Genomic DNA, 26,777 nt, shown 5'->3' with positions numbered 1-26,777 from the left:
AACACTAGGCTGTTTGAAAACGTGTTAGTCAGATACTCAATCACACAAAATTATGTCCACGTGTTTATCACAAAAGTAGGTCAGTAAAGCTCTTGAAACCTGAATAATATCGTTGATTGTTTAAATATAAATATAAAAGCGAAATTCATGTTAATAACGCTGGAAACCATCACTTGATTATTGACAGAAGTATTTCATGAAGTGGACAGCTGTAGAAATGCTTAACCGTCACAATGACTAATGCAAAGACTAAAATAGATGAGCTAGGCATATATGTTATCCGTGGTAGGCTAACTGAATGTATCAGTTAGTATTACTCCATTACTGCAGTGTATTGCCGTTGTCAGGCTGCAAGAATGCGCGTCCTTACAAAGCGTTTAATAAGTTGGAGTTGGACGTTGCTGTAATTTTTAAAAACACTTTTCCAAGCTAATATAGCCGAATAAGTTGTAAGATGGAATGATATATGTTTCTAAGTAACATGAGCTTCGTGCATTTCAATACAAACATTACGTAATCATCTTTAACCAGATTCAACGTACTATGAAGCGTTAATGCAGTGAACACATTGAATCAATACTTTTCGCTACAGAAGAACTTCTACTTGAACGATCACATCTCGGCCGGCACCCGACTATAATGTTCAAATACATATATACCCTGTTTATTTATACCATAAATGCTTACATACGCAATTGAAAATAAACCCTTTTTTTGTCAGTGGTCTATGTATTACAATGGGGATACAAAAAAAATCGAAAAGTATAGGGGTGGGGGGGGGGGGGGTCGGAAGGCATTTAACTGTATTATGTAGCTACTGTTTAGTTTGAAAAACATTGTAGAAAAGGAGGAGGAGGGGGAGGGTCCTGGGTTCCCGTATATGCACCCGTATCAACAATTTGCTGCGATAACGTACACAACTATACATTCTCTACTCATATATTTGCTTTGTGGGAAATGTACATTACAAACACACCTTGAAAAAACGAATTAACTTAACCTAATGGGAATATTATCAAAGTGCGTGACAACTGCAAACTATGGAAGAGTCATCCATGCAAGAATCGAGAATGGGTGATTTGGCGAATCAGATGAATGTGTAGGCGTCGTTAGTATTAGCCTAACGTAAGAATATATAGCACTTTAAAAGGTTCCGTTCCGAAAACTCAACCGGCTACTGTGTTCAATGTATTCGTCAATCACTGACATAAACCTATGTAATGCACGCACGCAGCAAATTACATATTTTGTTGTGGTAAATTATAACAATATTTCAAACAGGGCAGACACAATGTGAAAGCCTCTCTATTGTTATAGAAGTTGACATCTCGAACAACGATGATTGTCAATAGGCCTTTTCAAATAAGCCTATTCTTAGATATACAAGTATTTCAATTCCACAAACAAACTACGTATCATGAAAAGAAATATATCTAACCGTATCAAGTGTGAGATATTTCCTAACGACCTCTGGATTCATTACACACACACACACACATTGGCCAGAATGAAGTAATTAACAAGTAACTGACGTCATTGAGTTCAGTGACCCCAGTGGAATGTCATTTAATGGTATGTCATTTAATGGTATGTCACTATATATATATATATATATATATATATATATATATATATATATATATATCACATAGAATGGTGGTCAATATTCAAAAAGAGTGCTCTATGCCAAGGCAGAGCTAGAATATCACATAATATACTTAACTAAACTATCATCATACTGCTACTCGGAGTTTCACGGGTACGGCTCGCGCACCGATCATCATGCAGTTGCCTGATGATCGGTGCGCGAGCAGTACCCGTGAAGCTCCGAGTAGCAGTATGATGATAGTTTAGTTAAGTATATAATGTGATTTATATATATCTATATCTATATATATATATATATAGATATATATATATATATATATATATATATATATATATATATATATATATACATAGGAAGAAATACAAATTAAAGATCAACTTTTAAATGACTTCAGGCGTACATTAAGAGATTATTGAGATTAAAGAGGATGCTCCATCAAAAAAAAATAATAATAATAACGTACAACAATATAGGTTATCTGCCCCAACATATGTTAAAAGGTTTATGGAATTCAAAATCATTTTCAGGAAGTCAAGAATCATATATATATGATCGAATCATAGTTCAATATACTTGTGCAACGTTTGAAAATATCATATACAATACAAAACAAGGCGAGAGACGAGTGTGTGTATTTGTGTGTGCTATGTGTATGCATGCATGTGAGTAATTACGTATGTGCGTGTGTATCTATGCATGTATGTATAGTACAACTTTACTGACATTGTGTGATAAAGCTCTCATTCAACAAGTCAATAATGCTATTAAAATCAATTTTTAACATCCTTTTATTCAGAGAGAATTCACCCCATCTGCCTGATCCAGCTACAACATAAATTCATGTGATTCTATTGTGGTGATAACCTATAGTAGAGTCAACACATTCAGGACGTTTTTATTTTCTCATAATATATGTATATATATTTTTATCCTTGAACTTCCTTCATACATGGAAGCTCCTTTAACTTACGTCAAATTAGAGGCACGCGCAGGGGGGAAAATATCTTGAAACATTCGCCCCATGACAGGATAATATCTGCCCTGCGAGAAACCATCAGTAAAAGTTGCTGATGTAGAGAGAATGAAAGAGCGTAGCAACGCACATCCTCACCAAAGAAGTGAAAGAAGCTGTTCGGCCATTGTGGTTTCGATGATAATCGTAACCTGATGTCAAGATGGCGTACGCCGTATTTGTGTATGGGTGCGCGTATGTGTGCGTTTGTGACGCCCAGCTTGTAAACACGATATCTGAAGAAGGCGAAGGCCGGATCAATTTCATATAATGGTGTGTAGAAGTACCACATTGAGTATTGTTTTTGGTGGAGGTCAAAGGTCATTTTGGGTCAGCAGAGGTCAAATTGTGCAAACCTCGTAAACATGATATTGCAAGAAAGGAACCTTGGAGAGTCACCAGACATTGACTTCACTCCCCTCTTACCTGTCTCTCTACACTAATATATATATATATATACTAATATATATATATATATATATATATATATATATATATATATATATATAAATATCGATTGGTAACTGATTTGAATAAGTAGTTTGTTTTTAATAGATAAAGACTTTATTTAAAGCCAAACAGACGACGCAGTGATTTCGTATAGAAATGATTTATTCACTTTCATGTATACACTTCCAACAAAATAGCATCCCTAGTCATGCATCTTGCCTGATAAAACTCAACACTTTTATTCGCTCGGTACTTAAAAAGAAATAAAGACAACAATTTGACATCTCACCTGCAGCTAAAATTCGACTTTAGACGGGCTGTGTGCTTTTTTGTGTGCCTATTTAACAGTTTCAGAACTTAATGCCTTTAAATGCAATCAATCATTTTAACGCCTGCCATTTTTTCAATTTCCCTTTCTTAGAGTTCCAATCAACAAATCGAGAGAGGCTGTTCCACGGCTTAAAATTGCCGTGAAGGGTAAGTGGGGCCGACAGGAGAAATCAATCGTCACATGAGAAAAAAAAAAGGTTACCACAGCAACCAAAATGGCGGTGCACTACGCAGTCGATTCAACAGACGCAACAATCTTAGTGACGGAATATACAATGGCGACAGGTAACGCTACGGAAGCGACAGTATTGTTGAAACGCAACGAACTTTTGGTGATATTCGAACTCATCGTTTCTGGACTGATCATTGTCGGTGCTTTGTTTGGAAACCTAGTCGTGGTGAACACCTTGTGGAGAAAGCGGAAAAATTTAACCAGAATGCATTTCTTCATCTACCATCTTTGCATTGCAGATATTATCACGGCACTTTTTAGCCAGTTACCTCTGTTCATCTGGGATATCACTTTCTATTTTCACGGTCCAAATTTCGTTTGCAAACTTGTCAAGTTTTTCCAACTTTTCCCGATTTACCTTTCATCCTACATTCTCATTCTGACCGCGTTTGACCGTTACTTGGCGATCTGCCACCCGCTCTTGGGACTGAGGGGTAACCAGAAAATGCGCATGCGCACAATGGTCGTCTTGGCCTGGGTTTTGTCCGCCATCTTTGCTACACCTCAGATGTACTTTTTTAGTCTGACGTATATTGAACAATACGGCGGTTGGAGCTGTTGGGTTGCCTTCAACTCGTTGTTTGTAGCGAGATTATACGTGACATTCTTCACCCTGTTCATCTATGCGATTCCGACTTTATTATTGGCTGTCATTTATGGTCAGATATGCTTAGCCGTCTGGCAAAATATGGGTAAAGCAACCGGTCATACCAAACCGAACAAACACGTCAGCAGAAGCCATAACGAATCGTGGGATGATGACGAGGAACACAATGGCGTCGAGATGAAACGAGAGGCGTACAGTCACAGCAAGCAAGAGCGGCAGACACCACTTTATCGCAGTCACACAGCCGAATCGAGAGTTAGCAGGGCTAAGATTAAAACCATCAAGATGACGCTCACCATAGTAACCGTGTATATCGTCTGCTGGAGTCCCTTCTTCTTTGCATTGGTGTGTGAAGTCTGGAACATACTGGTATTACATAGTAAGTATATATGGTCATATATAGAACAATATTTTAACATGGTAATTCAAATTAAGTCATCATTACCATATAGCTAGATTCTTGTCCCCTTTTGATAAGAATCTACCGCCATTTATACATTTGAATGATTAAGTTTGTGTCTATCGCTTTGTTTACTAAAATTCGTAACATTAATATTGTCCCAAGGCTTAATAATGGGACAGTGTTACTAGTCCTACTACATTTTCGAGACGATACTGAGATATAATTACGATTAAATCCAGCCCTTCACCCTCTCCCTCCCCCACCCCCCCCCCTCTCTCCCTCTCCCAATTCATCTTTTATCCGCTGTAATTGTATTACTGGCCAGTTCACTGTTGTTACCACTTCAATAATTGCCTCAGAAATATTTATTCTTTTCTTTCAAGTCCTTTTCTAACCTATACTTCGTGTCTCATTGCAGCTCTGGCGAGAAGGGGTTCAGGGTGGCTACAATCCTGGGGCCCCGGGGATCAATTATGGGGTCCGGAAAATATGGACAGGGCAAAGGAATAGTGTGGGATTAATAATAGTGTATTCTCATTTTCCAAAAAATGAAGAGTGCAGAATGGGGGTTCGCAGACACAGTTGTCCTCGGGTCCACCGTGGCTGTACATGCTATTTTCAAAACGATATGCAAGTCGGACAGCCAGATCACGAGGAAAGCGCACACTGTTGAGAACGATATCTTTCTTTCTCTTACAGATTGGGTTCGTACGCTATTCAATATTGTGGCCAACCTGAACAGTTGTACCAATCCGTGGATATACCTCGTATTCAGTGGCAATGTCATCGGTGCTATCAAGGATCTGTTCTGGTACTGCCATATCTGTCGTCACACCAATGAGAGGAATCACGTGGCCACTACGACAGCCCAAGGGGACGAACCGTCAAGCCGCTTTGTTCCTTCCCCCGCTGGACCGAGGACTACATTTACCTCCACGACAGGAGCGGAACATAAGGTGGACAATAACGCTAATTCGGCATTTTGATCGACTACAGTAATGCTAATTACGTAATGTGGAAATGACTACAAACACACTCCCAGAAGTCTAGGTCTTAATCATAAATAAGTTTCACTATGACTGTACAGCCTGTGGATAATAAATACACCAGTGTAGGTTTATTGGCGGATGATGATAAACTACTAAGACCGAAATAAGATCAACAGGAGTTACGGCACTGCTCGTACGGGTACACCCCTGCACACAGTTAACGTAGTGGGTTTCCTTCTGTTGACGCCAGTGGAAGGACCCGATATCAGTCAAATATGGATTCATTTCCAGAGGTTTCTCGGTGGAAAAAATAAGGTCATGTCATTTACGTACGCCAGCAAAAATGGCAGCTGCCGGTCGAAGCGAACTGAATATTCATTAGCTGCTTGAAGCGGCTTCAATAATTTATATAGTGTACAGAATAGTGGAGCTGAACACACAGAGTGAAGTCAACCAGTGACTGTGATTGGTGAATTGTGCTCGAATGAATATTCATTATATTTGACAGGTTTGAAACCACCTTTTCTGTACAGTTAGACATCAGTTTAAAGACATATCGGAAGGATAATGCGTTTCCATGGAAAAAAAAGAACGAACTTCATCGCGTACATCCTTCACAAGCAGGAATATTTCCCTTGGATATCAAGTTGTGAGCAAATGTAATATAATAGTTGTGTGTTTGGAAGAACGTGTGCTAATTCGATAGACATACATAGATATACTTGGTATATAGTAGGGCTACTCAGGAGAACGCATGGGTATTGGACAGTGAAGCTTAAAGGATGGAGTTATGTCATATTTTCTACTAACTTTTGCTCACAATTAACTACATCGCAACCCACTAAGTTCCACAACTTTTGATAAAATTGCTCATGGTGAAGGAATTTTGACAAAATAACTTCTTAATTAATTTGAAAATCACCTTTGACCTTTGAATATTTCCTAACTTGACCTCTAGGTATAGTCACGTGTGCGTGTAAGCCACCAGCTCTTTCTTCCAAACATGGGAAGATTGAATTGGGTGAAAGGGCGGCCAGTTTATCTGGGGGTGCATTTAAGTAATTTACAATATTAAAGTGTGCCCCTACAGCCCTGCAGACACTAATAGAAGACCCCCCCCCAATGGTTCCGCAGACCACATAATGGGAAGTATATATTTTCCCAGTTCAATGACCGGCTGGAATTGACACCCAATCATCATCATCGTGATCATCTTCAGCGTTCATCGTCATCGTCATCATCATCATCATCATCATCATTATCACCAACACCATCATGATCATCATGATCATCATCATCGTCGTCGTCACCGTCGTCGTCGTCACCGTCGTCGTCGTAATCATAACCACCATCATCATCATAATCATTGTCGTCATCGTCATTGTCATCGTCATCATCATCGTCATCGTCATCATCACTACCATCATCATCATCATCATCATAAGTATCATCAATCGTCGTCATCGTCGTCATCACCATCATCATTACGGAGTGTTAGCTCAGTGGTTAACACCGGTGCCTTTCAATCATAAGGTCCCCGGTTCGAGTCACTCCCAAATTAATGTATGTCGTCCAGTTACAGAGTTGTTGACAATTAACAATTCATAATCATGGACGTTAAATATGAATGTGAGAGACTGACTTCGGTCAGCTTGCGGCTTTGATAAGCCAATTAGGCTTCTTCGCGAGTTCCTGCTTGCAGGAGGATCTAATATACATACATCATCATAATCCTAATCATCGTCATCGTCGTCATCATCGTTGTCATCGTCGTTATCGTCATCATCGTCATCATCGTCGTCATCGTCGTCATCATCGTCATCATCGTCGTCGTTGTCATCATCATCACCGTCATCGTCATCATCATCGTCGTTATCGTCATCATTGTCGTCGTCGTTATCATCATCATCGTCATCGTCATCATCATCACATGGAACACAGACCCAATGTAAGGGGCGGACTACTGCTGAGAGCGTAGACCTATAAGTTTCATCAAATAACTTCGTTTTCAATATCTTCGTGTTCAGTATCCATTTCCTACTTGACTGATTGTTCTGAAATGTTAAGATCAGACAAAGATGTTCAATTTCAAATTATTACCGTACTTTAACGCATGCGCATGTGTATCTATGTATCCGTTTCTGTTGAATATTCATTGCACAAGTCTTGTTTACATTGTATCGAGACCGGACGCTTTCCAACTGGGAAGATTGAACAAAATTTTATGATCGTAACGTAAAAGACGGCTTTGTACAGGAATGTATTCAGCTGTCGGTGGATCTAGCCATGAATTTCAGGTAAATCCCTTTCTACAATTACCTTTCTAAAGTTGTATATTGCCATGTAAACTTACTATGTCAGTGCACGTGTAGACTCTGCATACATAGTATTACACAATATTACGTAGGTAGTGATTACGCGAAAACACCAATACACTTTGTGACATGCATTTTAGTATATAAAAGACAGGACAGCAATATGATGAATATTAAGCTATTAGAGGTCAAAAACATGTCATAGCGCATGCGAATAAGGTGTTGCGATTTCATAGGAAGGGTTGGATAATATACGGTTATAATCACATACTAATGCTTTGATTCATCCGGAAATAGTTGAGAAGTCTGAATCGTGGCATTATGATTTTGGTTGACTTTTATCAGTCACTGCAAAGACGATTAAATCTTCAGGAAAGGTATTGTTTAGTCAACGTTGCATTAATCATCATAACGTATTCACTAATCAAAAAATTCGAATACTGCCTATTCCATGGAACTTTCGATCATGAAAACCCATTTAATAATTAGAAAAAAATCATGTTTCATGAAACAAATTGACTGAACTGAAAGAAGACTTAAAACAGTAGCCCTGGTAAACCATTTAACTAAGAATAATGGGCCAAAACTGAGAATTGTCTCTTCAGCTGTTAGCACCGAATTAAGATTTGTACTTTAAACACATGTTAAATATTTCACACCATGCCACCATGTTTTCTCTGATACATTTTCAGTGCTATGCATGGAGGTTTAGCAAAGTAGCCTACATTACAAATACAAACACGTGTAATGTATAAACGTTTGTACCATACATGATTGTATTTATGTTTGATATCCTTTGATTGAGTTCTGTCATAACTTTGAAATACCAGGAAGCTGCCCAAGTATAACAGCTCCCTAGAAATAAAATGAATCAAATGTAGTGCATTGGGTATACGTACAATTGTCACATGGTTATGCTGCGGTTTTATTATGGCTTTTAAAGAGAAACTTCATTGGTGGATGACGTCATTATAACTGCATATTGTCAAATTATTTCTTTCATGAAAGGCATTAATGTTCCTTCCTTGATATATCTCGAAAGCAAAATTTACCAACACGTCATTTTACGAGGCTAAAAAGAAAAAAATATTTTTAAAACATATTTAATTGTAGAGATGTAGGCTATAAAGAAAGTGATCAAATACGAGGCGGTGTATTCGGGTTTCCTTCATAGCAGGACCAAACTTAACAAAAGTTTACTTTGTCAAACGGGTGTTTTTTTTTTTGGTATATAGTAAAGTAGGTTGGTTCGCTTCCAGTAGCGGAATCTGAGACGAAAATTAAAAAAACCAAAGAGACTGAATTTATCGATTATGGTTCGGTTGAGGTTAATTACACAGGAGAACTGTGAGAAATACTGCCTCTATTTCATCCTAGTCAACGCTAGCAAAAGACAGTGTAGATCTCTAGGCTAGTAATTCGAATAAGTAAAAAAACTCCAACCTTTATTAGAATCAAAGCTCAGGAAGAATACGAATAAACTTAACATAGCGTAGATGTAGGCTATAGACGAAATAATAACCCTTGGAGCATATTACAACATATGACCCAATGTTGACACATAAAATAATAACATGACTTGGGCGAGGGAAACGAGGTTTCTGAAGGACCTCCCTAACGGAAGACATTTTCGTGGTATTTCGAGGAGTTCTACAGAATGTACAAGTATTTTCTACGGGAGATCGAGCGCGCCGTTATATATATACTACATTGTTCGGTCGGTCGGTCTTTTCCGACATTTGAAGAGTATATATTATACTGATTGGACAAATTATGAACATAGATGTGTATAGATCGAGCGTAAATTACTTTTATGCAGGTATATAGAGAGAATATGGAGAGAATTCCGATTGCGATTGGACGAAACAGTCCACGTGGACAATATCTGAAGTTTTGATTGGTCAATATGTTTCTTTGGAAACAGGGATACAAATTTATCAATATGTTAAGAGTTCTTGGAAATTCTACACTTCTTCAGTCGGAGCAAAAAGTTACAAGAAGTAGGAATGAAAAGAACTAAAAGCTGTCGAATTTATCCACAGAATTTTCATTTTATCATAGGCTATTTAAAGAAAATGGCTTATTTACGATCTCACTTTCCTACTGTTCTGTTCTGACGAAATTGACTTATCAGTTTCTGATGATACAAACTATTTTTGATCCATGTTATCTACAGTAGCGTTTGCAAAGGGGGGGGGGGGGGGGCATGGCAGGTTTCTTTTTTGAAAATTTGTGAATGAGTTATGACAGTCCACAACCGTGCTCTTAGACCTAATTATAGACGTAATTTATAGTCAAACTATATATTTATCAGAATGCACAATTTGGCCTCTAAACTCTGAATTTTCTTTTGGCCCCCAGAATCCCCCCCCCCTAACCTCTACATGGGTGTCACATTCAACGACTTCACAGCCACATATAATTTGGATCCACCTACTGCCCGTCCGTACAGGTTCATGCCCCTTCCTTAATCAGTGGGGGAGGGGGAGGGGTGGTGGAACTTGAAATTCATGTGAAAATAATGAAACTGTTTATAATTATTAAGAATGTTGTTATCACAATAAATCGATCCCATCGATTTAATCTGGAACCTTTTTCCATTTTTCTTCAAATCCATTATTTGAACAGATTATTCCTATAGAACCTCAATCATTGTTTTAACATATAAAGCTGTTTATTATGGGTTATATATACATAGAATTGTGTTACAGATCTATACAGGATACGTTATTACTAGCTATATCAGAAACCGTCAGTTGTCCCTAAATCCATCAGATTGTTGGACGATTTATTTGCACAGTTTTTTTTAATCGTTTGCACCTGTACAATCAAGTAATGATAAACGTACTCTGTGTAAAGCACGGTACCTGGTAGACACATACATCGAATCGTTATTCAACGTCCATTAGTGGCGTCGTTATTGGGCAGATGTTGCGTGACACTCGCGTTACAATCATTAGTCATATATATTAGAAATATTGCAGTGAATTATGTAGGCTGCATTATTACCAAATTGATGATTGCTGTCATCATTAAAATATTAATAAGAGATTAATATATCGTATGCAGTATTGCTCGTTTACACGTTGAACTAACCAGCACTCGTCATTGAGTGGTGGAATATCTCAGATTATACATTGCCCATTGCCAGATACGTTCTTGCATAAGATAAGAATTAAATAAATCTCGCTACATCCAGACAAATATGCTGGAAAAAACAACCTTGTTTGAGGAGAGAATTCTGGAGTAGCTCGAATAAAATGTTTGGGAAATATGCAGATCAAGACGAGGAAAAGCATGTAGGCACTAAGAAAATGACTGTAAGTGGATAACTCCAACACACACCCCACCACACCCCTCTCCAGATTATCTTCGTTTGGCAGGAATGAAGAAATTAAATATCGAAATCACTAAGTTTGTCTTGCAGAACAAAAAGGGGGAACATAATTATCACGTAATATGTTTGGTTTATATATCATAAAGAATACCTTCATTAATTTATACGTGTACCGGTTGTGCGAATTTGTAATGGAAACATCACTCTCGGCTAGTTACATTCATTCAATTCTCCTATTTCTTTTAAGTTGGAATCTTCTAATTAATTACCTAAAATTAATTCGAGTAGATTTTTTTTTTGGTGAATTATATCGAAGCTCCTTTCTTACAGGATCCAAACATCTTCTGCAGAGGTGACCAATATTACCTCTAAAATCTTCAGCAGACTAAAAATTGCCCAAAGTTTTAAAAAGGATTTTCTTTCAGGCTCTGACTGTCCAGATTATCTCCAGGCAGTGATTTGGAGTGTCCAACTAGACCATTGAATGTCTCATTGAAAAAAAAAAAGTTTTGTGTTGGGGGGTGCGAGGGGGGGGGGTGTAATACATCTCGAAGTTTCAACATGTCTGACCATTATTTCTCTTTTCTGGCATATTTAGGGTCGATATTTGACCTTTAAATATTGAACACTCGTTTGCTCATTTGGTAGTATAACCTCTTACTTTATTCTACTTCCTAGCGAGAAACTTTCTTTTTGCAATCTTTTTCTCTCTTTGAGATTCAACGTTAATATTTCTTTATTTCTATATTTCTTCTTTTCTAATTTATCTTGTTATTGTGTAGAAATACATGTAATAGATTTTTGTTCTATCGTGCTATAGAGACTGCACAAAATTAGATAAACAAAACACTAAGTTTGTGTTACTAAGTTCATTGTCAATTTTTTTCAACATTTTGGCAAGTTTAGTTAAAGTGAGTAAATAAACGCTTAGTTGAACGGGAGAGGAAAAAAGAACTTTTCACGAATTAATGTAAACTAAACACGAAGTTGTAACTGAAATATGTGTTAAAGCCCTTCGCGAATTAAAATGTACATAGTTTTGATGTATGATCAACGTAAATATAAATGATTGTGTCGTAAGGCTAAAAAAAAAAATCTGTAATAAAGTGTGACACTTAAATATATTTTAAATGCTACGGTAAATTTTCTGTCGTTTTTTGTAAGATTTTTGTTTGTAATAAAATCCAGTTGCTTTTCATCATACATTTTTAACTGTACTTGGTATTTTTTACTTTGTTCATTTGCCAATGGAATATCGTGGGGGAGGGGCCGGGGTGGGGGGGGGGCGCCGTATGATTTGTGATCATTAAAGACGCACGTTCTGAAACCTATAGCTTTACTTCATGCTTTCCGTAATTAAAGAACAAGATCGCGTTCCATGAAGAATCTATGGTGACGTCAGTTGTTATTGCCCAATCATCTTTTGGCTTTGTACCAACATTAATTTTGCGATGGACTTGATTCGTCCCTTTTCCGAGGGTTCCAGAATGATATTCAATTTTTCATCTGGCTTGTACTTCTAATAATAAGATGTCTGATGGTTTGGACTAACATGGCCCTTACAAGATTCCATACCATCACCGTTTTAGATTTTGAGGTTCAAGAGGTGAATGTTTAACGCATTACTTTCCCAAGTTTATATACTTCTGCTTTTGTCGCATAATATTTCCACATTTCGCCAGAGAGTTTACAATCGCGTTATCGGTTGTTTATTTGGTCTCATCAGCAAAAGTCTAAAGTAGGCTACGTGATACCCTGTTTATCCGAAGAGAAACAACACCGCATCCTAATTGACTCGTCCAGTAAGATTTACACATGAACTATACAACCCGAAGCAAACGTTAACAGAAATCGATTTAAGCCGGCAGAAATTGGATGAACATTTCCATGTATATGGCCTATAGCCTCACAGAAGTTATGTCTGCAGCAGTCCTGCGAAGATGAATAATTCATTCGAATTACAAATTTCGTTTGTTACGAGTTTTACTTGCTAATATGTGTCATTTGAGGAACTGGTGAGGAAACAGTTACGAGGTTCAACTCTCTAATGTGTTTATGTTTTGTATTTTGTTTGTGTGTCTAATTTGGCGTTCCATAAACCCACAACTTCTGTAAGAGGTACCATACCACAATCAAGGGCGGCGGAACCGGGGGGGCACGTGCCCCCCCACTTTTCCTCAGATTAAAAATGTGCCCTTTTTCTACATAAAAATTTCTAAATAAAAAAGAGTTTACAAAGCGAAACCCACGTCGAATGAAATATTTCGGGAAGTTTTAAATGTTTACTACCACAGGCGTAGGAGCCCAATTTGATTTGGGGGGCTGTAACGACTTGCCCGAAAAATATTACCAAAATTTTTCGCGCGCTTCGCGCGCGTTCAACACGTTAATGTGCATATCATATAGGCATGCACCGGTTATTACATCGCATGCCTATAACATACAATCATTTGCCGTGTTATAACCCTTCTAAATTGGTTAGAATTATTGGCAAAGTCGTTACAATAATAATGATCATAATAATATCAGTTTAACCATTGAAAAACACATAGAAAATTACTTTTCTTTCAGTATTTTCACATATTTCATTTGCTTTCATGCATGTATCGATCGCGTGTGCAGGGACTTGGACTTTATAATGATTTCACCTCATTTTGTCTTTTTCCTTCTTTCCCAATTTGCACATTAGATACTGCAGTGCTAGTATGCATTGTTTCCTTGAGGGGGGGGGGGGGGTGGCGTTGATGGAGTGATGTGTATACGCAAATAAGATAATACAATAAGAGTTATAAAGGGTACTAAATATCAGGTTGCATCAGTCCAATCGAATTTCTGCATAGTGCCCTTCGACGTTGGTGCCCCCCCAGATTGAAAGTGCTTCCGCCGCCCTTGACCACAATTATTGTGCACATCCATTAAAAAAAGCCTGTTCCCGGAAAAGAGCCCTAAAATGACCTTTTGAAGTGATTATTTGACGTCAGATATCAATGTTTTTTTATAATTATTTGTGTGTTAACGAGCAGAACTCAAAATAAATGTATGATGATTAAAAAAGGAGCATTTAAAGGTGATTTAATACATTTAGAAATTCTTTGGTTTAAATATGGAGATTGCTCCAGGACGGAACAGTCGGACTTCTAGCTTCTTCTGGTTCAAAGATATGAGCTGTCATTGTTAGTGAATTTGCAAGAGCCGAGCAATTGGTTACCCTAGGCCTATGATGGGTAAAATATCTTAGTTTAAAACCTTTGCCTAAAAAGTATTGGGAAACGTTAGTCGACTCAACTTCAAGAAACACGGTAACGAGATCAGATATGCTTTATGCAATAGAAATATGTGGGTGGAAATATGAACATATTCTGTATTTCATTGATAGAATTTTTTTGAAAATTATATGAAAATAAAATACGGCTATACAGTGACCTTTTGTTGAGGTACTAAAATGATAAATAATTTTTCTTAAATCAAGCAACAACAACGGAAGAAATCTAAAAAAGCTAAATAAATGAAGCCATTATTGTGTGTTACGTTTGGCCCATACTTTAAGTTACCCCTACGACATGGGAAATTGGTAATCACTCCCAGAACCCCTTACTTTTTAATTTTTTTTATTTATTTATTTATTTATTTTTGGCTATGAGGATTTCTAAGCACAGTACACAAACATAATTCAAGTATATAAGATATTTACCGAGGGTAACCATGAATATCTTTTGCCTTATAAGTTGTTTTTGTTGATAATACTCTATGCCTAAATCAGAAACCGATCTCAATATCTAATGCGACATCAGCTTCTTTTTTATGCGATGTTATCAATAATTCAATAGTTCCAGCTGATATATGGAAAATATTGGAGGCGACATGAAATTGACATACCGCTAAAGGTATAATTCGGCTCGGTTTGACATCAATATCGCGTTGTATTAAAGTATTTGCCCATATAAGGAATTTCAGCCCACAAAAAGAAGGAAGATTAAACCGAAGGACATCTCAAGTTTAACATATATAATTCTAAATATTGCAAAACCTTCAGAATTTTTATTTTTTACTTACATTCCATATTTAATAATTCAGGCGTTATGAAACAGATAAAAGGTTGTCGGGGTGAAATTGTCTGTAGAAAGAGACATAACTTGGGTAGTATATGCAGGCCCGTGTGCACACCTTGACTTGGAGGTGGGTGGAGGGGGAGGGCACAATGGCTTATGTCCGTCATGGGATGGAGGGAGGGTGGAGTGGTGTAAGGGAGATGTTGACAGCGTATACAACTTTGCGTGCGTGTGTTATAATGTAAGCCTTTTTGGAAGGAAGTAATATTTTTTGGCCCCACCACATCAACAGAGGCCCATGAACTGGACGTGATTGACAGCATCTGTATCAGGTTGGTTGAGAATGTACAACAAAATTTACAAAACGTATATTGAGAATAATTTCAAAATGAGATCGGAATTTACTAATAGGAAACAATCATCATTGTTTCGTCGACAGACACCTTTTTTCATATAATATTAACCACACGCAAAACTTAATCGAAACGTTTCAATTTATTTCAGTCTCTCTTCATTCTGCCATTAACTGAATTGAGACCAATCAAAGCAATTGAAATGCAGTATTTACCGCTATGCTACAAGTCCAATGAAATCCATCCAATATAATTTTATACCAAATTTAACTTACAAAACGAAACTGCGAATTGAATATATTTACGAATCGCTTCTGCATTCAGCTTTGATTGCGGTCCTTCGGTGTTCTCTGAACAGAGCTCCAAGCCCACCCCCCTCCCCAACACACACACACACACACTCTCGTCACCTCACCCATTCCCCACTCCAACCTCGGCAATGCCGATTGTCTGGCTGAGTTGTTGAAAATGTTAGCAGAATTTTGTACGCAACTCCACATACGCCTCTTAAATTGTCACACAGACAGACAGACAGAAGGATTAAACAGTAGCTGTAACGGGTTGTGTATATTTGATGCTCTCATAGAACGATGGAGCAAGTGTACAGGTGCTTCTGTCTGTGGGAATTAAATCAACACGAGAAAGGGAAATTAAAGTCTACAAATTGAGTATTGCAACGCCGAAGGATACTAAACTTACATCAAAAATGTAATTTCTAGTGTGTATTTACAAGGGGAGGAATATTAACGGTTAGGAAAACGGAAAGTTATAGATTTAGAGAACTGAAAAAAACATAGTTTTTGTTTCTTCCACGTCGGCGTACGAAATCAGTTTAGCTCGTATTATGCGATTAAAACAAACATTAACCAAAAGAGGACAGCTCCTCCTCCTCCCCTCCCCCTCCCCCTCCCCTACCCCTCCTCCTCCCGCTCCTCCTCCCCCTCCCCTTCCCCTCCCCCTCTTCACAATCACCCTTAGTCTTGAAGATATCGTGACAAAAGTCAACACTGAGGCTAGAAAGGAGGGTGAAGGTTTCGGCGGGCTTGACGAACGATGGGTGGAAGGGGGGAGGAGGGGCAGCAGGGAGGAAGTGTGAAGTAAGGTACAATCGGGGATTGATTAGGGGCGGCCCGGAACAGCATTGGATAAGCTATAATATTGCCTATTCTCATTTTCACACTGTACTTAAGGAAAACTAAATACATCAAGAAAGGTGCTCGAAATATAACAGACCCCGGGCCCGACCTGGCCCTCGGGGTAGCCTTGGCTGCATAGAGAACAATGAAGGGATCGGATTATATGGGAAACAGAGAAAGTTTCAAGTCTTTTTTTTTTTTGTAGTAAAATGTTGTAAAAGAGTAATACTGTGTTTGAAGCATTTGTAAGGTGTTCCAGAGTCACAACTTTGTACTGTATCAAAATACATTATATGATAGGTCAGATGGGGTCGACGTGGGGTCGTGGGGGGTGGTTGTATGGGGGGGGGGAAGTTATTTGAATTATGCAGCATCCAGACATTTTACTTACTTGCACTTTCAATATGTAATTACATTATTTCAGAAGTAAACAAAAACATTTACGTTGAGAGAAAACCTGAAAGAGGTTGTTCTTCCATCACCGGGGCAAAAAATTTTAAGTCAGTTTTTGAAATAATCAACTTCTGTTCACAACGTATTGCTTTAAAGCTGATTTATATTGTGACAATAAAAATCACATTTATTCATATGTCACCATTTTTCATTTTTTGTTAATAAAAGGTTAGCAGACTGAGTGTTGATACTTCAGTTTAACAAAAACTGGTTGTTGAAATGTTGAATATTTATTGACACATGACAGCTACGAAATTATTAAGAGGGTTATTCATTAAATTTACATGGCTTTTGAAGTTAAAATAGTACACAATGGGTTAAACATAAATCATTCTATTGTCTTCGCAAACAATAATTCGCACGCAATGTACTTTTGTCCGTGCATTGAATCATAACAGGACACGGCCTGCAGGGTTTACAACTGTTCTTATGTTGTATCGAAAATTTGATTCGTTGATAAAGTACACCTGTTTAGTGACAGCCATTGGCGTGAAGAGTGTTATAGTTTGGGCGTGGACCGTGCTTGAGTGGGTGAAAACGATACCAGAGTCATATTGAGTTAACACCAGCTGTACAAGTGCAATGTAATGCAGCCACTTATGGAGGTATTTTACCCACACTACGACACGCAGGTACGCGCGCGCATATGTGTGGGGTGGGGTGGAGGTGGGGGTGGGTATATGTAGAGATACGCCTACCCGTCGAATGGACAGAATGTTAACTGGAGGAGGGGGGGGGGGCGGCGGTAGTAACAGTGAGTGCGGAAATTACACACCTGACTCGTAAATCTATATTCCTCATTCCACAATATACAATTCAAAGAACTTTATTTCAGTCACTTTTGAAATAAACAGCATTATTATAAAGAGAAAGAGACTGAGCCCGCAGTGCCCAAAAGAAGCTTGGAGTAACTTATAAACGAGAACACCCCTTTACAAAATACAATTATCACGCTGCCCTATATAAAGAATGTTTGTAGTCCCACAGTGTTGTGGCACAAAGGGGAACCTAAATGATGATGTGCAGTGTGATTGAGGCGTGATGAATTTAATGATTTTTGCCTTATTAACTGGGAAATGTTTACCCTGAACGAAGCAACAATCTACAGTGATCAGACAGACAGACATCCAGGGTAGGCGGGAGCACTCTGCGGAGAGTTAACTGCAGGATCTGACTGCGAATCTCCTTCGAGTGTTAGCTAGCCTACCTATAAAGTTTTGAGCAAAACTCAAAAGCTTAAAGGGGGTGATGACTCGCGCACATAGAAACGTCTCATGCCGGTAATCTGACCGAGTTTCGAATGAGATGTTACAGAAGTGTTAGACACCACCATCGAATAAATCGAGAAAATAAACACTCAGCTTGCTACTGTCGGTAATTAGACACTAGTGTACAGTCAATACATACAGCTACGGTCAATACCAGTGTACATAGCAGCGATGGACATCTCAGGTCTAGATAAAAGATAACAATGTATCACGTTTCATTACTGTCTGCATTTTGTAGCGACAAGAAGAAAACTTCACTTGCAAGCAACGGAAAGTTAACTTTTTTCTGAGCGCGGCACGCGGTTTGGGGCGAGTCTTCAATGCCTTTAAGATTTTGTAGGAATTAAGAGATTAGGGAAAGGTCAACATGCATAACTATAAATAAATTATTAGCTACGTTCTAAAGCACAATCATGTATTTAAGACATGTTTAGTGCAACTTTGAAACTACCGTCGTATCGTAGTCATATGTCGCAGTAATGGAAACGTGAGTGTGATGAAGTTGAACCCGGCCTAATTATTCGTCCTCACGTTTCGGATTTTTAGTTGTAACTTCATCTAATCTGTCCGGCATATCCGTATGTCGTCGTCGAGTGGATAACTCCTTATATTTCTCGCTTTCCACGAGGGATGGTGTGTTGACGAACATCTTTACTAGCTTCAACTCCTGAGAGCTCAAACATTGTTCCCGGTAGTAACACAAATAGATAGTATCAGTTACGCGATACAGGCTATTTGCCAGAAGCATTTTACAACCTGTTACTTTTTCATCTAGACTTATTTGAAATATATTTTACTGAAACTTTTTAACGTGCAATAACTTAAAATGACTGAAAACGTTAGGGGATAGTCGTAAGGAAGATCGATATGTCCACAGTAAGCGATTTATAAGACAGTATTCCAGCGAGATCATCGTTGGTTTACCACGGCGGTCGTAAAAAGCTTCCGTAAAGTGCGGTTCGTTTTCCAGAAATACATAAAACAATTTCTTTTATAGCTACTGGATCATTATCTCACTGGGCAATATGTATTTCCGAGTGAAAAGTATAACTTTATAATTGACATCCATCTCTACGCAACATCTCTCGAGACTTTAATATTTTCTCGATATTACCATATCTTTGGTTGACATTGTCATGTTGAATAGTCCCAGTTAAGTCAGTTATGTCACGTTGGTTCCCTGTAGGTGATTTATCAGTTCCTATAAAAACTGGCTTATGTCATTAAACATGGCCTATAGCCTGCTTTGTATTATATAAAGTGTAGAAAACATGTTCTTTTCACATACACAGACATTCCCAGTGTATATATCGCAGCTCCTCAACATTTTGATCAAGATCACGTGTAGCCTCGACTCCCTTTTGAAGGACCCCCCTTTCCCCCACGTGATACTTCACTGCCGTAACTTTACATCGTCACCAGCATGTGTTTATAGTCTCGATGTAAGGGGTCTGGGTTTGAGAGTGGATAACGATTTCGTGGTCAGGCTCCATCTTTGGTAACTTTTCTTATAAAAAGATGATTATTTAATTTCTGTGACATAGGGCCAATACAGTTTAAGCAGCCTTCATTAATCGCTTTTTCTCTCTCTCTCTTTTTCTTTTTTGTTTGTTTTTGTTTTTGCTTTTTGTTCTTTTAATTTTGGTGGGAAAAAAAAAGAAACGATAGCTAACCAACAAATAATGAATTCTTATTTTAACATTCATGAATGCGTCAATTTGCATCAATATCATACTTATGTATAGGTATGCATATAGTAATACATTGTACATTTGAATACATGCTATATGTTCTGAACTCGTATACCTTTAATGTTACAGTGGATCGATGTCGGAAACGGTTGTTGCTTTTCAAAACCAATCATGAATAATTAGCATAATACCTACCACATATCCATAGCAGAGACTAATCAACCGATCATAGCAACCTCTCGTTTTTGACGACGACTCAGACGATGACTTAGGGAGCTATAGACCAATCACCTATGCGGGAATATCAAGGTGAGAATTACCATATGGCCTTAAAATATTATAACTATAATAATTTCTTTCAGGTGTGTTTGGGAAGCGAACGAAATATGTGGTTCATGCTAACGTGTTTATTAATTAGGAAGGGCAGTCAGGAAAACGAGTGTGTGTGTGTTCCAGTGGGGGTGTGGGGGGGGGGGGGGGGTTGCGGCGCATGTGTTTCGCGAGGAGAGTTTAGAGGCGTGATTTTATCGTGAATGTTGCCCCTGCACGGCTCTGTTACACATGCAATGATTGGCGCCATTGCAGCCTGAGCCCAAACAAAGCCACCGTGCTAGAGTTATTTCAAGCAGCTCCTCGCTTAGGTGTTGAAGAAGATTACATACAGTCAATTTATAGTGACGAATAATTAGATTAATCTCATTGTCCGTAAAGCAGCTCAAAGAAATTGATCAATCGAGAATTCACAAGTGCAACTTAAGTTCTTGTTAAGTAATTGTACGCTAAGAAATAGCCAAGACGTTTATCTCCAATGGTATGCTTACACGTATCGGGTGGAATTTATAATCGTTTATACTAGCCTACAGTATAGATATAATTAACAGACTCAATTCAGTCAACTTCCACACTGTTGGTATTGGATCCTGTGCGGACCATACAGCATAAGGACATCGCCCATACACTTGTTTACTATAAATCGCGTGGCTGGGGGTGTACCGTATACCCCCCCCCCCTCCGTCGTCTGGGTGTGAAAACGGAAAGAGTAGGCGGACTATATACTGGCGAAGTGTGCGGAAGTGTCATTTTAGGCAATTAAAGTTTGTTGATTCGGTTTTGTCCTTGGAGCGGCTCTGGACGTAAGTTCTGATTTATGTTGATTAGATTAATAGAGAAAGGACGGAGGGAGAGGGGTAAGAGAGAGGAAGGGGTATGAGAGGGGAGGGAAGGGTATGGGACGGAGGGAGAAGGGAGTGTGTGTCGATGTTCTGTTTTCAATGCCGCTTACTGTTTAGTCGAGATATTTTAGACAGGATGACAGGTTTTTTAGATATTTTAGATATTTTAGACAGGAAAGTATAACAGAATGTACCGTCACAGTAGAAGACATCTGAAAATTTGCCCTCAGTAGTTCTACCACCTGAGCAGACTAACGTACAAGACCGCGCGAGAAACGAAAAATACAGACCGCATAAAAAGGTACAGTAATTTCATTGTATATATTATTTTATAATATTTATGAGCGATATATCTATTTAAGTCCGTCGAGACTGCTTACTGGACCGGATTATAACGGATAGTTCAAATGTATTCTCTCGCTCATAGTGTCGAAACTATATTTTTGCGAAATCGGTTCGTTGACAATACTCGGAGTATAAGAGATGGCGCTATTTGCCTTCTGCATTGAACCAGTGCTAGAATGTCAGCACTAAGTCCTCTCTGCGAACTACCATAAATTCTTTATTGATGTGCAGCCGCTTGAGAAATTGCTTGCACAGGAATTGCTCGAATCAAAAATTTATATATATCCTAGATCTATTGGCTTTGCTACATCTCTTTCAATTCAACTTACACACAAGTCTCAATGCAAGTCCACGATTTATCTTGCTCAACTTATTAAAATTTAAATTTAAAATTGTTAAAATTTCAAAAATAATTTTTTTAAAATAATTTTACAATTTTAAAATTCAAAATCAATTAAATGAAAATTATTAAAAATTGATCAACTTATTAAAATTTAGCGATATTATTAGGCTGAATATAGCCACATTTTCTTCTTACAAGGCTTGGAATGGCTTACTTCCTGCATCCTTTCATGACTTCTTTACTATTAACAGCGACATACATTGTCACCGCACTAGAAGTGCCGGTCAATTGTGTAATACAACATTTGGTACGTTAAGTTTAAAGAATCGTGCTATAAGGACACGGAATTCTCTTACTGCTACTATAAAATCTAAACCATCTAAAGTCACATTTAGAAAAACGCTCAAAAAAGAGTTAATTTCTCAGTATTGATACATCGTTTATATTGTATTTTATAAATTATTCCTTATTAAGACATTAATTATATGATCATTTATGTATATACTTTTTTTGGGGGGAGGGGAGTCCTTTTCTTTGTTAAGCCTGTATTGGCTTTTTAAATGACCTCCTTCCACGTTTATCTATTCATTATCTGTGGAAAATAAAAAATAAAAAATAAACAATCTTCTGGACCATTCAAATATAATGTGTGCTAAAAGTGACGGCAGCCGGACTGTATGGTCACTTATAATTATAATGCACGTTAATATATATATACAACTTTATCGATAAAAGTACAGACCAACAGGTCGATGACAGTACAACCCGAAGCTAAATACGAAGCTTTAAAAAGAAGTACTTGGGTATCAGGTTTATGCATGAAGCATAAATATTGTAATGTACTGACAAACCAAGGACATTTATCTTTTACTCATTTACGGCCATTTATGACTTTTCTTATATCTTTGTACATTTATTGTGTTTGACTGGAAGCTAGTTTGTCCCTTTTTTTAAAGCTATGTAATGAGTTTGAAGGGTAAGGTTGAGACTACCACCAATGGACTTACTTGGATATTTGCTATAGACTGACAAATATATTACTACATGCCAAATCAGAACCGCACTATATAATGTAATAGATCGAACGGACAGCATTGGGTGGGGTGAGTTGAAGGGCGTTGGACAGTTACCCCATCCGCCTAATCGATAATCTGGCAATGTACTCGAATGATTGTAATTATGCATTGCCGATAAAGCTACCATACAAACAAGGCCATCCGCTTTAACATATTCAGAGACTGAACAAAATTTACTCACGTTAAACATTCCATCCACCTCAAATTTAAATTCACAAGGCCAAAATGGCAGTGAGTAAACTGTTCTTCGTCGTTTAACATGAATATTCGTTTTGAAGATAACCTTGACTTAGCCAAATGTCCATAAAGAGGTGATTTGGAAAGCAAAACTATAAGAAGGAACAGTCTGTTCCATCTAACGTGTCTGAAAGACATTAAGTTACTCTCGGTTCGTAACACATGATGATCATTATGTCACTCACATACCTTACTTTACTACTTTACTTACATACAACATTATTTTGTGACAGCCTTGGCCCCCTACAGCATAACATTCGCACGTAACCATGGTAACACTTGAAGTGTGAATCAGAACCCAGTCGATCTGGGGCAGCGTATGCACTATGAGGTTGTATGGGGGTGTCGGTCTGTTTATCACCGAATAGAACCCGTGTCCATTTAGCTGAGGGGGGGGGGTAGGAGGGGCCCATATTCACATACAGATCAGGTTAAAATTAATGTAGTATTTTGGAAGAAAGGCTGCTTTGGAGACTACGCTAAAGGAACTAGGTTCTCAATAGTTAATATTACAATGATTAGCGATGGTTATTAACACTGGTTATTCTACGTTTATTCTAAAAATATCGTTAAACTGGTTGTTGATTGAAATTGTATGGTTTAGCTATTTTTCTTTCACTGGATTTGCAGCTCTGTTGTTTCTCATTTTTTGAGAAATGAGAAAACCGACTTTGGTTCACGAGCCTCTTAAAATATTTTATTATTTTTCGAATCGTAATATAGCAAACCAAAAAGGGGAAATGTACTATAGGGCTATTAGCTAGTTCTTCTGTTTATACACTAAATAGAACCACGCTACCACGTGACACACAATTAACACAGCGGTGTAATCAAAGGAGGTAATTTGTACATTCTCCAGATGTGTATATAGCTGTGGAATGTCACAGCTGCTTATAGCAGACGAGAACCTTATTCTTATAGCAATACATGTGGTTTTGCGAGTGGCGACGGTGGGCCGCTCAGTGTAAAGTTCCTCTAGAAAGGAACTCTAGCTCAGTGGGAGCTCGTCTGTACTATACAGTGCTCTCGCGTCATAGGATATAATTATGTTGCATAAAGAACGTCTTAACAATGTGTAAAACATACATTGTCTATACCACTTGGCTATTAGTACATTCCATGTGAAGAGAAACTGATCAATTTCGCAAAACAGGACTTAACATAGAAATGTTATCTTAATACACATGGGAAAGACCCTCCTCACCCCACCCTCATACCCGACCCACACTCCCACCCCGTCGAAGACAACATAGCAACACCATTCATTGATTTAAGTTCTGTTGGAACACCATGGTTTGTTTGTTTGGTCTATAAATGTCGTAAAATGTTTTTTTTTTTAACCGTGCCACCACCTCTCATCACCTGCAGCTTTCTCACAATTTAGAAATTTTAAAATCTATTACATATTTGGAGAAAAAAACAGGTGCATGGCCAAAAAGGATTTGCAATCACATGATTTTGTCTTTCTGGAGTAGGAATTGGAGCTGTATTTTTCAAATTACTAAAATGATGCCACTATGCGTGTGTTTTCTTTGTAGATCCAGTCCAAGAGAGGGAGAAAGTGTGTTGACCCGGAAGTGAGTGTTGACCCGGAAGTGAGTGTTGACGTCAGAGTGCGCAACAGCATGGAGACGGGCGAGTATCGTCACTTGTGTAAGCAGAGTTTTGCCTCATGCACTTGGTGCAAAAACACTTTACTGACTTCTTGCTGAAAAGGAGTGTTTTTTTTTGGTTCACACATAGTTAGACCCCCCCCCCTTCGTTTATCCTTACCATTGGTTTAATATTATCCGATTTCGCTGCCCCAATGGCACCAATTCTGAATCGTCCGTTTCAATTTAAATAATTTTGTGTCCCACACATTCTGTATAATAACGGCTTTCAACAGCACGCAAACCATTACAGTCTTTAAATTTCATCGTTCTTTCAATTTATCGCATAAACATTTTGGGGGAATTACATCTGCTATATTGGGAGTTATGCCAACTCGTACATACGGGAATAAAGAGGGCGCTGTGTACATATATGATAGCTCTCTTGCTCTTTTAGTGATACCCTTTGCCTCTTGTTTGGTCGTCCATTTCTCTGTGGTTTGCTGAAAAACATTCTTTCATTTAAACTGTTTATGAACAACTTCTGATATTTTTCTTTTTGAAACGTCCATCAAGAAAACACATATTGATACTGATATCAATTAAACATATAAAAGTATTAAATATTCCATATGGTATCTGTTGATACATATCTGCGGTTTAATTCTGTATATAGTTTAACGACAACAGTTTCTCTTTGTAAGTTAATAAAGTGTAATGTACAGTATAAATACAGAAGTATATGTACGTGCGAATCTGGCTATAATCATCCATAAATTTATCATCCTTCTCTCAAAGGTTTTGAACAATTTTCTATTATAATTTATATAAATTATGGTGATAAATATGTCAAATTCATAGAAATTAATTCTATAATTACGGTTATTAAAGTCAAGATTATTGCAATTAAATCTCGAACGTTCGCACAGTTTTTTTTTTTATTTATTTATTTACTTTTTTTCTCAAAAAACCACCTGCCGTTACAAATGAGATTACATTGTAAAATTTTGTTGGTCATTTTCAAATTTAACTATTGTCAAATATTTTCTAATATCATCATCATAACGTTTTCTATTATTCCGTTTCCTTTTTGAAATAAAGGACATGCCAGCTGTTAAAACAATTAGCTCGCGTTATACTGTTCATCAATTCAAATTGACATTAACGCGAAAACCAACAAGCCCGTATGCAACTTAAACCGCAGTGACTGAGTATAAACTTTGCTTTTAATATGTAACCAGCGCACCCGCAGGTGAAGGACGATTCGGATGAAAGTGAAAGCTGGTCAGTTTCGCTTTTATTACATATTTAGCCTTTTATGTTGATGTCGATAATTTTCTAGAATTATGCTTAAAATTTATTCTTCTTTCGTCAGTCTAGAATAAATTTTCTCCTAGGCTATCCGTTTTAAATGCATCCCATAACAGTTCGTTATTTTGATCATTTGTAGTAATTATTGGTAAGTTTGGCAAACTTTGGGCAAACCTACAAAAACAAATGGAAAATTAGTTAGTAATATCGATGACCAACGTGTAAGCTGTCCAGTGTGGGGTAGGGTCTAGCTATCCAAAGGGTTTCAGCTATCCCGTGAATGGTAGAACTTAGCTAGCTATCCATTTATGGGTAGGGTTTAACGATCAACCGAGGGGTAGAGGTTTAGCAATCCATCGAGGGGAGGGGGTAGGTGTTTAGCTAGTGAGGACTCCTACAAAGCCTTAGAAACCACAATTCTTTAGTTTGTAAGTCAATGTGACATGAAGGATGCTACACTTTGTGAC

At 37.8% G+C, this 26,777-nt stretch overlaps 1 protein-coding gene across 8 annotated transcripts in view; it reads left to right on the top strand.

Annotated features, from left to right (window-relative positions):
* Positions 1–26,283, top strand: part of LOC139964553 (cephalotocin receptor 1-like) — an 82,019-nt gene extending 55,736 nt beyond the window's left edge. For 2 of the 8 annotated variants that reach the window (XR_011792007.1, XR_011792005.1), the window contains exons 2-7: positions 3,493–4,619; positions 5,343–7,929; positions 20,364–20,543; positions 21,594–21,707; positions 24,946–25,060; positions 26,101–26,283. Coding sequence is in view for 1 of the 8 variants with exons in the window: in XM_071966229.1 (XP_071822330.1) it covers positions 3,617–4,619; positions 5,343–5,629 (1,290 nt within the window). In the remaining 7 variants the exon portion in view is untranslated. Of the gene's footprint in view, positions 1–3,492; positions 4,620–5,342; positions 12,490–19,835; positions 20,042–20,363; positions 20,544–21,593; positions 21,708–24,945; positions 25,061–26,100 lie in introns of those variants that run through there. The other 6 variants (XR_011792006.1, XR_011792009.1, XR_011792008.1 and 3 more) reach the window with 6 other exon arrangements.
* The last annotated feature ends 494 nt before the right edge of the window (positions 26,284–26,777 follow it).

The sequence above is a fragment of the Apostichopus japonicus genome, chromosome 23 (assembly GCF_037975245.1).
Source record: "Apostichopus japonicus isolate 1M-3 chromosome 23, ASM3797524v1, whole genome shotgun sequence".
NCBI lineage: Eukaryota > Metazoa > Echinodermata > Holothuroidea > Aspidochirotida > Stichopodidae > Apostichopus > Apostichopus japonicus.
Note: the sequence above shows the minus strand (reverse complement) of the source record. Positions and strands in the feature narration are given on the sequence as shown.